Source organism: Trachinotus anak, unplaced genomic scaffold (assembly GCF_046630095.1).
Source record: "Trachinotus anak isolate AG129_WGS33_773 ecotype Australia unplaced genomic scaffold, CSIRO_AGI_Tana_v1 ptg000013l, whole genome shotgun sequence".
NCBI lineage: Eukaryota > Metazoa > Chordata > Actinopteri > Carangiformes > Carangidae > Trachinotus > Trachinotus anak.
In genome coordinates this window covers 14,227,086-14,243,519 of record NW_027273864.1, presented here as the reverse complement: position 1 = coordinate 14,243,519, position 16,434 = coordinate 14,227,086, and the positions used below count along the sequence as shown (strand labels likewise).

Sequence of the window (16,434 nt, the reverse complement as noted above, 5' to 3'; positions counted from 1 at the left end):
TTAGAGTACAACATCTGTGGGAACTCAAACCTTCCTGGAAACCATCCTTCTCTCTCTGTCCTTGAATGGGTCTGTATACTTACAGTATAATGTGTGTCCCCCACTGTGTACAGGGCAGTCTGATCTTTGTGGTGGGGAAGATAGAGGGTCTGCTGATGGTGAGCGGGCGGAGACACAACGCTGATGACCTGGTGGCCACCGCTCTGGCTGTGGAGCCAGTGAAGACTGTGTACCGTGGGAGGTGAGGAGAAATTCTTCTTTCTACAAATATGTGCACAGAGGTGATGAGCTCCTCTGTGGGTCAAGAGTAAATCCTACTTTGTCACTGCTGACATCTGGTGGTACAAAGAGAGCACAGCAGGCCCAAACAAGTCACAACTGGGTGTGTTGTTGATTTATAAACTGCAACATTTCTTTATATCTTAGAGGACAATTTATGCTGCATTTAAACTGTTTTTGTATAGATGCCTGACTTCCACACCTTCTGAATAACCTTCAATGCATTTGTGTGTGTTTCGGTGTTTGTGTGTGTCAGGATCGCTGTGTTTTCAGTCACAGTGTTCTATGATGAGAGGGTAGTGATTGTGGCAGAGCAGAGGCCAGATGCCAGCGAGGAGGACAGCTTCCAGTGGATGAGTCGAGTGCTTCAGGTAAATCACCCCATCATCTTCTTTTAAATGCTTTTATTATGAAGCAGCGTTTCTGCACAAAAGTGTAAAATGATTCTTTTGTGTAAAAATATACAAATACTCAGTTAATTCAAGTGGTAGTTTGTTTCCTCCTTCCTGAATGCTGCTACACTACAATGTTGAACCGAAGATCTCTTTTCAGTGTGTCTATGATATAGTGACAAACTCACTGTTTTGACAAGCAGGGTCTTAAGTTGTCGTCTTCCTGTTTGGTTTCCTCTGTAGGCTATTGATAGCATCCACCAGGTGGGCCTCTACTGTCTGGCTCTGGTACCAGCCAACACCTTACCTAAAACACCTCTGGGTGGGATCCACATCTCTGACACCAAGCAGTTCTTCTTGGATGGCAACCTGCACCCCTGTAACATCCTCATGTGTCCCCACACATGTGTCACTAACCTGCCCAAGCCCCGTCAGAAGCAGCCAGGTACATATGTGATAAAACATGGTTTTAAAATGTGTATTATTAAGCACAGTTCTGGTGGGATATGTTGTCAAGAGGAGATTCTGCATGTAGGAGTTTTAACTTATTATGCTGAGCTTTCTGCCTGAATTAGCCTTCCTCTTAACCTAATGCTTGAATTACTGACTGTATCCAAAAAGATGAGAGAAACTGCAGACTCCGTCCTACATTTGAGAGTCAGTTGGGCTATAAAGTGTTTTGTAAAATAAGAGCATGGTCAGTGGTGTTACATAACGCACACAAAACAGTTTCTAAATTTGGGAAATGTTCTGCCCTTTCCTTTCTCTGTCTCTCTCACACACTCTTTTCTCTTGTAGTTGGTGTTGGTCCTGCGTCTGTCATGGTGGGCAACCTGGTGGCAGGGAAGAGGATTGCCCAGGCTGCAGGCAGGGACCTCGGCATGATCGAAGACCAGGATCTCGTCCGGAAGGTAGTGTGACCATGAACATTGTAATTTAAACCAACCACTAACTCTTGAATCTGACAACTTTTTAACCACGTTCCCATTTTCAAAAGAGCCACGTGCATGTCCGTCAGAAGCAGCAGGAAACGTGACCATGATCAGTATCAATGCTCAAAGTGTTTTATGATAAAAAAATATTGAGGTCTGAAGACTTTCCACTGTCAGTGTAACAATGGCCCAAGCTCAGCCGGAGCTTAGTTCTATAGATGTAAAAAAAAAAAAAAAATCTGGACTCTTCTCTTTTTCTGCTCTCGTCTCCCTCTGGATGTAGCTCTGTATGTGGCCCACTGTGATGGTAAGAATTACGGCCCCTTTTGGCATCCTTTCCACACCCTTGTTTATTCTCATCATGCTCTAATCTATAGTGTATTGTGGTTTTATTTTGTGTGCTCGTGTTAAAATGTGACACAAGCAAAATTTTGCATGTTTTTTTTTTTTTTTTTTCATTTCGTATTTGTGTTATAAGGTATGCACCCACTGTAACTATCCCTTGTTTTACTGCAGACGTACCTTTCACATCCTAAATCATTGTTCATTATGTTAAAAGCTGGATTGGCTCAGAGTATGTGATTATAAATTGTTTGCATGTTGGCAAGAGACAATTTATGCCAGACAGCTGTCCGCTGAGATATGCAGTCTCCAAGCACCACTTTATTTTATTTTATTTAGGTGTGTTGAATTAAGTTCTTCCATCAGCATAAAACCCATCTCTGTATGAGCCCTTCATGGCTGTAATATAATAATATAATGTATACAGTTTATGCAAGCACACCCTCGGTGGACAGTATACACATCTAATGACCTTTTCTTCTTACTTCTTACTGCAGCATCAGTATTTGACAGAGGCTCTACATTGGAGGGCGCAGACAGACCCAGACCATGTCCTCTATGTTCTTCTTAATGCGAAGGTACCATGCTGATCTCCTCACACACTGAGAAATACAGTATATCATCAATGCAGTTTTTAAGTTACTTTAACTTCAGTGCTCAAGAATAATGTAAAGATACTGCTACACAAATGGCACCTTGAGTTTCTGACCCTGTATCTCTGTCTCTCATTATTTCTTCCTGTCCTGCAGGGTGTTACAGTGAGCACCGCATCCTGCGTCCAACTTCATAAGCGAGCTGAGAAGATAGCTGCAGCGCTCACCGAGAAAGGCAGCATCAACACTGGAGAGAACGTAGTGCTGCTCTACCCTCCTGGTAGGTTCTTCCTCCGTCTCCCTGTTCAAGTGTTAGTCCCACTGAGATTAATTATTGTGACTCATGGATAATTTCCCTCTCTTTTTTTTACCTTACCTTTGTGCTCCACCTTCCTCTCAGGCATTGATTTGATAGCTGCCTTCTACGGCTGTCTCTACGCTGGATGTGTTCCTGTAAACGTCAGACCTCCTCACCCTCAGAACCTGGCAGCCACGTTGCCTACTGTTCGCATGATTATTGATGTAAGTGTATGTGTGCACTTTTGAACACGCCGTAACACACTCACATAAGGTCATACAATTTCCCCAAAATGTTTTTCATCCTCCTAAACCCAAGCGGTCGAGGCAGATGGCCGCCCACCCTGAGCCCGGTTCTGTTGGAGGTTTCTTCCTGTTAAAAGGGAGTTTTTCCTCCCCCCTGTCGCCAAGCGCTTGCTCCTTGTGGGAACTGTTGGGTTTTTCTCTATAACAAAGTAAGGTCTCGACCTTACCCTGTAAAGTGCCTCGAGATGATGTATATTATGATTTGGCGCTATACAAATAAAATAGAATTGAAATTGAATTGAATCTTTAAAATCTTTTTTTCTTTTTTTTTTCTTTTAATTTATTCAGCTGAATTGCTGTGACTGGATTTTTTAACCTTTCAAAAATCACCATCAGTCAGGCTATAGGAAGATAAATCATGTTGTGGGAAAGTGTGCATTTTTTTATGTGCTTAGGGCTGTTTGTCACTCACTTAATTTTTGACAGTTTTTGACAGCTTCTCCTTTTCAAATGAACCATGCTTATGTTTTGTTACCAGGTCAGTAAAGCTGCGTGTATCCTTACCACTCAAAACCTCATGAGGATTCTGCGCTCCAAAGAGGCTGCTGCCTCTGTAAACATTAAAACATGGCCAACAATCATCGACACGGGTAAGATACCAAAACATCAGCACAGCAGACATTTTGACTCATTATATTAGGAAATGGAAAGGTGTTGCTAATAACATTAACAATGGCTCTGTTCTGTTCAAGTGTCCCAGTGAGACATGACAGTGAGCAAGAATGCACAATACTGGGACCCTGAACCTGAGGCCGCTAAATGGAATTCAGCCTTCATTCATTTTATTATTTACACCTGTACTTTTCCTACTGTGACATGTCGACATGTCTTCAGGGAAACAGGCCTATTCTCATGCACTCACCATATGTGAATACTGCATAAAGATACAGGATGCCTCTTATCATGGGTTTATCCAGTGTTGCAAGTGAATAACAATGCCTCTTTAGGTGTGGAAAGTTTCATGATAGCTAGAAAAAAAAAGAAATGGTGTAAATGTTTTTAATGTGTCTCTCTTGTTTATACTATTTATGACAAATATTTCTATTAAAACATGACTGTATTCTTTACAGTAACTGATTTTCTCATTATTAAAAGTTTGAGAGGCTCATCAGTCGTGAGTAGCAAGCAGCAATAATCCAAACAGGAAGTGGGACGTTTCTCTGCAACACTTTCTGTAGTGTTGTTATGAAACTGGGTAGCTTTGTGGTGTGCTCGGTGTACTTTTGGTTACTTGCTGCCCACGGCTACATGTCTACTGTGTTTCTATTTTTTATTCCTCTCAGTATTTATTGTTTTGTGTGTGTTGCGTGAAGCTTTTCTTGAAAAAAAATTGAATTTGAATGAGATGTACAACCAGTAAATAATTGACGGTATAAGACACACCTGGTAATGATTACAGTTGTCATCACTGATTAAAATAATTCCACGTTTACTTTGCTCTCAGTAAAACGCTCACTGTTCCTGTTCACAGATGACCTTCCTCGGCGTCGTCCTCCACAGATCTATAAGCCGCCCACAGCAGAGATGATAGCTTATCTGGACTTCAGTGTGTCCACCACAGGCATGCTCACTGGGGTCAAGGTGAGACACATGAGATTCACTGTCAAATATAGTTGTGAGCATGAAACTAGCAACAACAACAAGAAGTGGGAAATCCATCATAGAAAAGGACATGGTAGATAAGTCAGGTTGATGGAAAATTAGCGGCCCAGGAGATTAAATTACAAAAAAAATAAAAAATAAATCATGAAATTGCTCCCAGAAAGTATCAAACTTCACGTGTGTGAAATACAACAGCGTCAGGGTCAGAGTTAAGTTTTCCTTTGATTTTCTAACCTGTCTTTCTGTTTGTAACAGATCTCTCATGCAGCAGTCAGTGCACTGTGTCGCTCTATAAAGCTGCAGTGTGAACTGTACTCCTCTCGCCAAATAGCCATCTGCCTGGATCCTTACTGTGGTCTGGGCTTTGTCTTGTGGTGCCTCGCAAGGTACAGTAAACCTTCACCCACAAAGCCCATGCTTGATGTTTTCTCTCTGCTGTGTTTCTCCTTTATTCACTGCTGCATTTCCTGTCTCACAGTGTTTACTCAGGTCATCAGTCCATTCTGATTCCTCCCTTTGAGTTGGAGAGCTGCTCGTCTCTGTGGCTGAGCACACTCAGTCAGTACCGCATCAGAGACACCTTCTGCTCCTACTCTGTCATGGAGCTCTGCATTAAAGGACTGGGCACTCAGACTGAGTTACTCAAAGTAAGAACTGCTCACAAAAAGAGGCATTAATCATGACAAAATAAAGAGTCATGTTTATTTGATTTGATAATCACTGTGTGTCTGTGTGTGTGTGTGTGTGTGTGTGTGTGTTTGTTTCAGGCTCGTGGTGTGAACCTGTCCTGCGTGCGGAGCTGTGTGGTGATAGCGGAGGAACGCCCCCGCCTGGCCCTCTCACACTCCTTCTCCAAGCTGTTTAAGGACGTGGGGCTGTCGTCCAGAGCTGTCAGTACTGCTTTTGGCTCCAGGGTGAACCTGGCCATCTGCCTGCAGGTACAGCATAACCTTACATTACATAGACACACACTGAAATAAACCTTTAGTCTCACATGTTATGTGTCTATTCTCTGTGTGTCACAGGGCACTACCGGTCCTGATCCCTGTACAGTGTATGTGGACATGAAGTCCCTCCGCCATGACAGGTGAGATCATGTGGATTCAGTCAGGGGATTACCGTAACACCTTTAACAAGTCTTCAGTGACCTGAATTGACACTTAAATTCAGAGAGTGGTTTTTGGAAGTCAGGCCCACACTGTATATATGGACTTTAGGACTGTAGGAGCTCTGAAAATTAATGTGTCTGTTATGTCTGAAGTCCACTTTGTGGCAAACTGTACCAGGGGGATTGGGTGTTTTTTTGTTTTTTTTTATACTATTCATCTTTATTTTTTTCTAAACAGCATTACAACCTGTGTCTATACAACAATCATTCAAAAAGTTTCACATTATGAAGCTGTTAAACCCTGCAACCTTGAACAGCAAACGTGGATATAGAAGATGTTTGGAACCTTGTTAGGAAAAAAGAATATTTGCAAGAACATTGAACAGTTTTAGTTTTAATAACTGCCTTTGTCTGCTTATGTGCGTATGTGTTGTTGGCCATATCAGAGTGAGGCTGGTGGAGAGAGGAGCACCTCAAAGTCTTCCTCTAATGGAGTCTGGCAAGGTGAGATGTTCCGTATGCATTCAAGTGGTGCAGATACAGTTTGTGAAGCGAAGTTAAAGCAATGATGACAGTGTATTCCACAGCACCTTTACATTTCTTTTGATTTTCAGATACTGCCAGGTGTGCGGGTGATAATCGTAAATCCTGAGACCAGAGGCCCGCTTGGTGATTCTCATCTAGGAGAGGTGAGAGGGAGTTCTGAACACACACTCTGCTTTTGTAATGACATCTCTGCAAAACCAAAAATATTCTTCCCTTCAAACCTGTTTCTCTCTCTTAGATCTGGGTGAACAGCCCTCACAATGCCAGTGGCTACTACACCATCTATGGGGAGGAGGGTCTTCAGGCCGACCACTTCAACACCAAACTCAGCTTCGGAGACCCGCAGACCTTATGGGCCAGAACTGGATACTTGGGTTTTGTGAAGAGGACTGAGCTGTTGGATGCCAGTGGGGGTAAATAGTCCCTGACGGAGCTAAAATCTACATTCCAAACAAAATAGATTGAATCAGTTTAATCTTAATGAATTTATTATGAGATAGATCATAGATGATAAACACAACCTTATTCAAGACCTTTTATTGAATGAAACCTATCAAACTGGAGTCTGGGTTTACTATGTTGCCTGTATCTCTGTGCTCAGATCGGCATGATGCTCTCTTTGTGGTGGGCTCATTGGATGAGACCTTGGAGCTACGAGGGCTGCGTTACCACCCCATTGACATTGAAACCTCAGTGTCCAGGGCTCACCGCAGTATTGCTGAGAGGTGAGGCTGCTAATGTACATGATAATGATGTACATTATCTGACACACGCACACTTCACGTGTTAATATATTTTAGGAAACTATATATTGACCGGTTGAAATCTGCCACTAAAATGCAAACTGGTCCAAAAGCAAAAGAAAGCATATTGTGAAACATACATTTTATGTGTAGTGTTGGATTATGCACAGAACTTATGTTATTTTCAAAATGGATATTTAAGAACACAAAGATGGGCTTTTATGAGACGCTTTTTGCCTTACAACAGAACCTGCCATGTTCTTTCTACCTGTTTTCAGTCTTTGTGCTAAGCTAAGCTAACTATCTACTCCTGCCAGTAGCTTCATATTTAGTGTATTTCATAATAATTCCTAAAATGCTGAATTACTCCATTAACATCCCGTTTGGGTTAGAACCCTACCCTCAGTCACTCTGTTCTTGTTTCTCACAGTGCTGTGTTTACATGGACCAACCTGCTGGTGGTGGTGTCGGAGCTGTGTGGTTCGGAGCAGGATGCACTGGACCTGGTGCCTCTGATAACCAATGTGGTCTTGGAGGAGCACCACCTCATTGTGGGTGTGGTGGTTATTGTGGACCCCGGCGTTATACCCATCAACTCCAGGGGAGAGAAGCAACGCATGCACCTGCGCGACTCTTTCCTTGCTGACCAGCTGGATCCCATCTATGTTGCTTACAACATGTGATGGGCTTGTTTAGCCATCATCCACAGTCGGGATGCTTCTGCACCATCATCCAAACATTTGACTATAGCTTAGCAGATGATGGAAAAGCATGAACATCTACTGCTACCCAGCCCTGTGTGACACCAGCATATCTTTGCCACTGCATGTCTGTGATTGGATCTGCCATGACTGGAGTTGTTCACTGTGTTTTATAGATAGTATTTTGCAAATGGGATTGAAGCGACATGTGTTGCATATGGCAAAGAAAAAAAAGTCCCTGTTGCACTTTTTTAGGGGAAAGGGGCAAACGACACATACAACAGGACCACTTTTAATATAAATATATTAATGTCTTTGTGGAAATCCATCTTCTTATTCTGTACTTACCACAAACCTTTTAAAACGCTTTCCCTTATGTGTCTACACAGATTCCAAGAGCTACTAAACTTAAATCAACAACTTGAAATATTTCCACATGCAGCTTTCACACTAACGCACACAATTGCATGTGCTGAGCCCTTGTCATTTCTCACTAACTTGTATGAACTCAGTAGCGCAGATGAAAGCAAACCTTGAGAGTGGTAGTTAATCTCAGTTGGTGTACATTATTTAGAACGCTTATTTTGTCCCATGATAATGAAGCCAAATAGATTTTCCTGCCCTTATATATATTTCCTGCCTTATAAAACTTCAGCCATACATTCCTATCTTAATTTTTAATGAATCCGTTATCAATGCCTGTTTATTCTCCTTTGGTTTGACTAGTAGTGGAAATCCTGACAGATACCCAAAGGGTTTAAAGTAAAAGAGGAAAGAGGCCATATTCTGTACTGTATCTATTAAGGCCTCTTTGTATTTTAGATACTGTATGCTACTGTATAGATATTTTTAGTTGTATAAATGTATAAATGCCTGACTCTCTCAGTCGATGGTTTCTGGAAGGTTAAGCTGGGAGATGATAATAGTAGCAGGAAGATTGTAAATAAGATCGAACAGTACTTTTGAAGTGAAATATAAGTTGTATAATGGAGGGTAAAAATAATAACTTAAAATCATTGTTAGTCAGGATAGATATAACATTGCACTTTCTCAAAAAAATGTCTATTTTATTATAACAATGAGGCATTATAACTAATGGTACAGGAGCGTATATTATTCTGAGGAATCTTGCTTGAGGGGATTTGAGCGTTTACCAGGAGGGCTATCACTGTTAATACCAGGAACCTTTCCTGTTGGCCACAACAAAAAAAAAAAAAAAAAATGGTGTGAGGAGAAAGCTAAAACCAATATCAAGACTGTTTTCAGGCTACCAGGTTATCTCAACGTGAAGAAAAAAAGCCCCCAACTGTTCATCTAATATCCATTGCCATTGTACTTTGTATTGCAGAAGATTCACACCCTCTCAGTTTTGTACTGCATTGTAGAAGTGCAAGTGTTTGAGAGTTTGGCCCTTTTCCTTTTCCTCTCTACACTCAAGGTTCATTAGATCTGTGTTTTGTGTTTGTGCAACTCTGTAAAGAATTACTTTGAATTCTAACAGGATTGTTGTTGGTACTGTAAGTCTGTAGTCAATAGAGGCAAGTCATCATGTATCTGGATTGTTTTCTGTGTTCAGTCACTGGATTTATAAGCACTTGTGAATGCAGTTGCAAAGCTGAGCCACATCTGAAACATTCTTGATTGGCAAGTAAAGTAATTGTATAAAAAAGAAAAGGGTAAAAAAAAATATTTGCATTAAGATGTATTTGCAAAAATGTGTTTGGTTTTCTGCAATCTTGTGCTTTCCCTGTGCTCCTTGCCATAATTTATAGGTTCTTTGTACTGGATAGTACCGTATTTCAGTGATGAACCCTTAATGTCAACATGTAAATAGTTTTTTGTTATTTTTGGAATTTAGCAGTTGTCCCATTTTAACATTCAACCATGCCAAACACAATATTAGGAAGATGTTTAATTATGTCATGGTAAACAGGAGTATGATCCATTGAATTACTGCACTTTGCACTGGCGGTACTTATGGTAGGTTTCTACTGTGCGGACTCCAGATTTGAGTGATTGATGTGCTAATAATTTTAGAAATGTAATGCTTTACATTTGATTTTACCCAGTTTTAAGTCCAGCTAGAAAAAAGACTAATAGCACTTCATCTTAGCTTTAACATTGCACCCTACGTTCGCAGCCGAGTGTTTGCATGACACAGCCAAGCACACAAAGAAATCAGCTTGAGGCACATCTCATCTGGAGGCACAGGTGGGGGAGATATATATGTATGAAACTGTACATTCAGGGAACAAAACTCATAAAACAGGGATGGACCAGGTGGTCCCTTGGTGCAATCTGTGAATAATACCCATAAAATGTAGATGTTTGTCAAAACAAATTTCCTTGTAATCATTGCGGATCTTGCAAACCTAATGAGCAAAAAGAGGGGTTACTGGAAACCAGTGTCCATCTACCATCTACCTGCTTCGCTGGGAAGTCAAAAAGGGCTTCCTTTGGTTTCCACTCTTTTTCTCCGTCAGAGTTCTTACACACTATGCAATCCCAAAGACAGTGCAATTTAATTTCATAGCTTGCACAGTCTGGTTAAATATACATGCTTATACATTTTGTAATAACAAAGAGCAGAGGACTGATGAAATTTAACCAGTAGTGTACTTAAGACTGTATTCATCTCTCTTGAGTTGTTCTATCAATATTTTGTGTATGCACTCTTGATATGTTGTATATTGATTATTTGGTAAATTCTAAAATGCTCCATTAGGGTGCGATCCACTGATGAATCTTTAACGCTAGAGAGGTGTTTTAACTCGTATAGTTTAGAAATCAAGGTGGTACACCCCTTCCCACTTTTGTCACTTATTTTCTATTTTGGTTTGTTGTACTTTGTTTTATACTTTATGTAAAAGTAATACATAATAAACAAAAACATTTAATCGTTTAAGGTGTCTGAATGTTCATGAGTTTAGTAATTGCCTAACAGGGATTGAGACTGACCTTAATGTCTTCTATAGCCTCTTTGAAGACCTCAAGTCTTCAAATGTTTCAATTCTCTGCAAATTAATTTTCATTTTACACAGAAATTAATGAGGAATGAAAGACCCTTACGATAAACAGATAGTTAAAGGCAATCTGGAACTCGAAGTCATGGTGGTGGAAAACATTTTGAGATATTTTGCTTGAGTGAAAATAGAAATATATCAATTTGAAAAGTAGAAGTGCAGAAGTATTAATAACAAAATGTTCTTCAAGCATCAGAAGTAAAAATACTAACTGTGCAGCATGGTCCCTACTAGTGTGATATATGAATGTATTATTATAACCAATGGATTAATGTGTGCACACCATTGAAATGTTGCAGCTGGTTGATGCAAAGCTAATTTTCAGTGCTTAAGCATTATATTTCATGGGGTAACCATATGTTGTGAGTGTAATTACAGCTGTCAAATAAGAGTAAAAAAGCACAATGTTTCCCAATGAAACGTCTTAAAATAGAAGAACAAAGCAGCAGATAATTAAAACTCAAGTAAAGTAGTTTATAGAAAGTAAGAAATGGATCTCATGCCTCTTCAGTGTGTGTGTCCACCAGTTGCTCAAACTCCTTTCACCAATCACAAAGCCTGCAGACACTATTACATAATGCGGCTTTGCTAACAGCACCGCCCATTTCCTTTGGGAAAAAAGTGGTCAGCTATTTTTTTAGCTGACATCTTTGTATTTTTAGCTGTTAGCAGTTGCTGCTAAGTAACTTTTTAAGGTATTTCTTGTGTCAAAGTATACACGCGAATTGGACGAAGTCCACGCTGTGAACAAGAGCGGTTACGCGGCTGTTGAAAAGGTAAATTTGGGCTGGTCCCGCAGCACTTTCGTGCTCGCCTGGCTGTTTGCTGCGCTGTGGCGGTAATGGCGGCTGTTGCTTCGTCAACTCCTCGCCGTTTTACGAAAAGGGAAGGTGTAGTTAGCTTAATGGCTCCCCGTATCGCTGACGTCTATTGACGCGGTAACTTGCGTGCCAGTGACAGAGTTACACATATTTGCTCATTGAGACAAAAGCTCATCCATCCTGTGCTCCGGAGCGGCGAAACTGACGCCACTCGCAGTTCCAAAACGGTTGTTTTTAACGGTTTAAACTGGTTAACGTCCGTTTAACAGAATGTTAGCTGCCGTTAACTAGCAACGGTAACGTTGGTAAGGTCGAACATTCTAGCAGTTATGGCTCCCAAGATAACTTTACATTTCAGCTGTAGACGGTGTCCGCGGATGGAGTCGGCCACTTGTTTATTATTTAGTATCAAATGTTAAATATTGGGCGAAAAGAGTTAGTAACAGACCGTCGGGCCTAGCTATGTTCCGTAACTCCATGTTAACGTTAGTTGCATTGGCTAACACGATTGAACCAAAAAGGAAGTCGAGTTTTGTTTAGCTTAGATTGACATGTTTAACGTTAAAAAACACTGGCTATCTAAAATAAGAAACTGTGATTTGATATAACCACCGATCTGCCCCACACTGGTCGGGAATAATTATTTTAAATGTGGCAGAACAAGCGCACAGGCCACAGCGGAGTAAGTTACAGCAGAATACAGGCAGCCCCGCCGCGGACATTTGTTGTGTCAGATTAGAGCCATTGTAAAAGAGTAATATTGATTTATTTGTTCCCAGTTACTATGGAAGAAGTACAACAGGGCAGCAATGGCACTGAGTCACAGACTGCCACCATTCCCACTACCATCACATCCGCTCAGTTCTCACAGATAGCCCAACAGGTAACTAATAGATCCCTTTCATAACACCATTAAAAACTATCTCAAACACTACCATACAGTGCCACAGTAGCACTGAATTGGCTAATAGCTCTAGTCCACTTTGTTCATTTATTTTATGGTGAAAGCACAATTTAAGGTCTAAAAATGTCTTATTAAAACAGGTTATTTTCAGATTGATATATGTAGCAGGTTTACTTAAACTCTTGATGTCATATATCTCAAAATTTATGATGGTTTCAAGAAGACTACTAAGAGGCTTCCACATAGCTCTTATTTTGTTTAGCCTTTATCTGCAAAGAGAAGAATAACCTGAACTAAAACGTATATCTTTCAAATTTGTATTGCATAAAAATGATATAAAGTATTTTTTACAATGACAAGTGAAATAATAGTAGTACATATTACTTTTTCCCACAATACAGTATAAATTAAGTTTTAAATAAAATACATTCCTGCCTAATTTGTAATCTGGAGAGATTACTGAATCTGGGGTTAAGTATGAATGGCTTGATTGATGGAGTCAAACTCCTGAGTTCATGTCTTTACCTAAGCCTTGTTGGTGTACTAGAAGCTGTTCTAATTTCTATCTTGGCAGCAGAAAACAGTCTGCACCTGAAGGACTTCAAGTTCTTGTTGCAGTGCATTGTGTCTGACAGTAGTTCTCAACGTTTATAGATTCAAAGTGTACACTCTGTAAAACTGTAAACACATGATAGTTGACTACTCTGAATGAGCACATACTTGATCATGTTGTGACAAGACCCATTATGCGTTTACTTAGATATAATGATGTTATTAGTAGGTTTTTTAAAATAGATTTACAATGATCAGTTCACCCAAATAAAAAATGTAAATGTATCCCTTGTGATATCTAGTCATACAGATAGTTTTGGCTTTATATGAAAATTGCAGCCATAAACCCACTGTAAAGGTGGAGAATTAAATGTTTATGGTGAAATGAGCCTTTTAAGCAATGTTTTCAAATGCAAATGAATTTTCAATGTGCTTCTGAACTAACTTTTTGTTCATGCAGAAGACAATTACCATGACAAGTGTAATGTGTTTTGTGTACTTAAAATGGTTTTTTGATTTTTGTAGATGTCACTGGGTGGTTCGTCTGTGGCTGTTGTCCAACTGCCAGGGGGTCAGTTTCAGGTTCAAGGAGTGATCCAGTCTGCACAGTCGTCAGTCATTCAGTCCCCTCAGGTGCAAAGTGCACAGGTAAAAGCTAGGATCTGCTTAACTCATCTGCTTAATTTCTTTATATAAACAATCAGTATGCGATTTCATACAATTATGCATATGCACTTGTCAATCCACCTTTCAAGACCCAGGGAACAGATAGTGAAGATTCACAAGACTCATCAGACAGTGAAGTGACAACCCAAAAGACCAGAGAAATACTGGCAAGGCGGCCGTCATACAGGTTAAAAACAAACAAACAAACAAACAAAAAAAACCCTAAAGACAGAAATTTACACAGGAACAGTCTTGTTTGAATAGTAATTTAAGGAACCTTCCTCTTCTCACCTTCTAGAAAAATCCTAAATGAGCTTTCATCTGAAGAAGTGACACACATTGAGGGAAAGGATAACAGCCCAGCATCCACAGGAGTGACAGGTGTTACAGTACCCACCACCCCAATCTACCAGACCAGCAGCGGCCAGTACAGTATGAACTTCTCCCTTCTACTTGCTTTGTAATTTGTTTTTAAATGTTATGTACCTATAGGCCACAGACATACTAAAAAAGGCAAGTTTTTGATTTTATTAAAGGGAAATCTGCAATGATTATGATTGTTATGTATTATTACTGTATGCTTTCGTTTTAGTATGCTCACCATATAAAGCTGTCTACTGAGACATTAGCCAAAGTAACTAATTGGCCAAATTCTCAGAAAGCCTGTATGGCCTTTTAAACTATTAGAAAAGAGTAATAGATTGATAGCCTAGCCTGCTGGAATGTGAGTTTTACTTGTGCTTTGTTCAATTCTATTGCCATCTGTGTGGTTTTTCTAGTTACTATAGCCGCTAATGGCACAATCCAGCTGGCAACTCCAGGCTCTGAAGGCCTTCAGGGTCTACAGGCTGTCACCATGGCCAACTCTGGTGGAGCCCAGCAAGGCACCACCATCCTACAGTATGCCCAGACACCTGATGGTCAGCAGATACTGGTGCCTAGCAACCAGGTTGTTGTACAAGGTGAGCAAAACATTAGCATAGTCTAACAAACTTTACCTGAATTTCTAAGTCAGTTTTACCTATTAATGTAGTCAATTTGTTTGGGGAGGTCAGTTTGGCTGGTGGGCAGATGCCAAAAATGTGTTTTCAGATAGACAACAGCACTGTATCAAAAATACAGTCTGTCCTGGTTTAGCTTCACTTGCAACACACCAGCATGCAATGGCTAATTAAATTTGTGCAAGTGGATATTGTATCAGGTAGAATACCTGCTATTGTGTACTGTGCAGCTTTGTGCTAATTCTATGGTTTACTTTGCAAGGATCACGATTGATGAACAGTATGGCTAATGAATGAATTAAATTACTGTCTAAACTAAGATCTCTCAAGTGGTGCATGCTGTGTGGCAGAACTCATATGACCCCTGTTGTCATCCCTTGACTGTTATGTTTATCTCAGGTGCAGGTGGTGAGGTGCAAACGTACCAGATCCGTGCAGCGCCCACATCCAGCTCCCTGCCTCAGACTGTAGTTATGACCTCTCCTGTGGGACTATCTCAGGGCAAGACTGATGATCCAACACTTAAGAGAGAAATCAGGCTTGCAAAAAACAGGTAAGTGTACAGTTTTTGGGTTTTGGAAAATTTTAAATAATCATGAATTGTCAGATAGATGCAGTAAAGGAGAGTACTGTGTTGATTATAATCTCATCTCAACATTGTAGTATTGAGTGATGTATGTTCTGCTTCTCACTTGAGAAATAACAAATAAATTTATCATTTTTAATTCCTGATTCAAATATTTGTAAATCCAAATATAGAACAGTGCTGCACGCTAGGTGCTGCCTTTGATTTTTCATTGAGAGGTCATTAAGTGGGTTGTTAGAGTGGCCGATTGCTGACCTCTCTGTAGTGTTAAAGGACTGAAGGGAGAAGGGGGACTATTACACCAGAAACAGACATGACATGGTTAGAAAAATATGGTGAATAATATAATGTGAAGTATATTTGTTACTTATTGTTTCAAAATACAGGCATTGCTTTATCCCTCACTTGGACTAATTGCACACTTTTTTCCCCTCTTTCAGAGAGGCAGCCCGTGAATGTCGACGGAAAAAAAAGGAATATGTTAAATGCCTGGAAAACCGTGTAGCTGTTCTTGAGAACCAAAACAAGACCCTGATTGAAGAACTCAAAACATTAAAGGACCTTTATTGTGTTAAAACAGGATAACCTGTTTGAATACAGGTCGAGGATTGAGACACAGTGTGGCAGCGGCGCAGCTCAGCTGCCTGGACATGTTGGGGTTTCTGGGAACACTTTGTTTTAGGCTGATATCCTCCAGTTTTTTATTTTTACTCTGTTTGATACAAAAGTGACTTATGATCGCAATGAGATTTACTCAACAAATAAAAAAAAAAAAATGGCCATTTTTCCACCTGATGTTTTTTTAAAATTTGCTAATGCTATAACATTTATAGTTGTGTACATTTTTAATACTGGGAGGTTTGAAATTGTGAGCTTTATCTTTGAGTCTCAGTTTCTAAATGTATCCCTTCCTTTTCTCTTGTGTTTTTAAAAATGTTGCTGTTGGAATGTTTTTTGTTTTTTTTCTAACAGCATCTACAGAATTTTGACTGTATATTTACTACACAGACATAATTCCTGTTTATTTTGTGAACCAGCAG

The 16,434-nt window shown here is 40.1% G+C and overlaps 2 protein-coding genes across 6 annotated transcripts in view; both read left to right on the top strand.

Annotated features, from left to right (window-relative positions):
* The window catches only part of dip2bb (disco-interacting protein 2 homolog Bb), a 39,244-nt gene extending 28,498 nt beyond the window's left edge, over positions 1-10,746 (top strand). Inside the window, exons 21-39 of one of the 2 annotated variants that reach the window (XM_071495233.1) lie at positions 114-241; positions 536-650; positions 915-1,116; positions 1,470-1,582; positions 1,887-1,910; positions 2,443-2,523; positions 2,695-2,818; positions 2,939-3,060; positions 3,620-3,731; positions 4,613-4,722; positions 4,999-5,129; positions 5,222-5,390; positions 5,511-5,681; positions 5,769-5,830; positions 6,298-6,355; positions 6,466-6,540; positions 6,636-6,810; positions 6,999-7,122; positions 7,571-10,746. In XM_071495233.1, coding sequence (XP_071351334.1) covers positions 114-241; positions 536-650; positions 915-1,116; positions 1,470-1,582; positions 1,887-1,910; positions 2,443-2,523; positions 2,695-2,818; positions 2,939-3,060; positions 3,620-3,731; positions 4,613-4,722; positions 4,999-5,129; positions 5,222-5,390; positions 5,511-5,681; positions 5,769-5,830; positions 6,298-6,355; positions 6,466-6,540; positions 6,636-6,810; positions 6,999-7,122; positions 7,571-7,823 — 2,349 coding nt within the window. In that variant the 3' untranslated portion in view covers positions 7,824-10,746. The remainder of the gene's footprint in view (positions 1-113; positions 242-535; positions 651-914; positions 1,117-1,469; positions 1,583-1,886; positions 1,911-2,442; positions 2,524-2,694; positions 2,819-2,938; positions 3,061-3,619; positions 3,732-4,612; positions 4,723-4,998; positions 5,130-5,221; positions 5,391-5,510; positions 5,682-5,768; positions 5,831-6,297; positions 6,356-6,465; positions 6,541-6,635; positions 6,811-6,998; positions 7,123-7,570) is intronic. The other variant, XM_071495234.1, reaches the window with a different exon arrangement.
* A 601-nt stretch (positions 10,747-11,347) lies between these two features.
* atf1 (activating transcription factor 1) lies at positions 11,348-16,397 on the top strand. Of its 4 annotated transcripts, none has more exons than XM_071495235.1 (8): positions 11,348-11,640; positions 12,465-12,568; positions 13,667-13,789; positions 13,897-13,994; positions 14,106-14,239; positions 14,587-14,769; positions 15,208-15,361; positions 15,835-16,397. In XM_071495235.1, the coding sequence occupies exons 2-8, from the start codon at positions 12,470-12,472 to the stop codon at positions 15,977-15,979; spliced, it is 936 nt and encodes a 311-aa protein (XP_071351336.1). In that variant the 5' UTR covers positions 11,348-11,640; positions 12,465-12,469; the 3' UTR covers positions 15,980-16,397. The 4 variants fall into 4 exon arrangements, with proteins under 4 accessions (XP_071351336.1, XP_071351339.1, XP_071351337.1 ...); XM_071495236.1 differs by lacking the exon at positions 11,348-11,640 and adding an exon at positions 11,683-11,990; XM_071495237.1 differs by lacking the exon at positions 11,348-11,640 and adding an exon at positions 11,683-12,367.
* Positions 16,398-16,434: the final 37 nt, after the last annotated feature.

Coding starts and splice junctions, on each gene's coding strand:
- atf1 (XM_071495235.1), top strand. CDS start 12,470: ATGGAAGAAGTACAACAGGGCAGCAATGGCACTGAGTCACAGACTGCC. Junction 13,790..13,896: donor CTCAGGTGCAAAGTGCACAG/GTAAAAGCTAGG, acceptor CCACCTTTCAAG/ACCCAGGGAACAGATAGTGA. Junction 15,362..15,834: donor ATCAGGCTTGCAAAAAACAG/GTAAGTGTACAG, acceptor CCCCTCTTTCAG/AGAGGCAGCCCGTGAATGTC.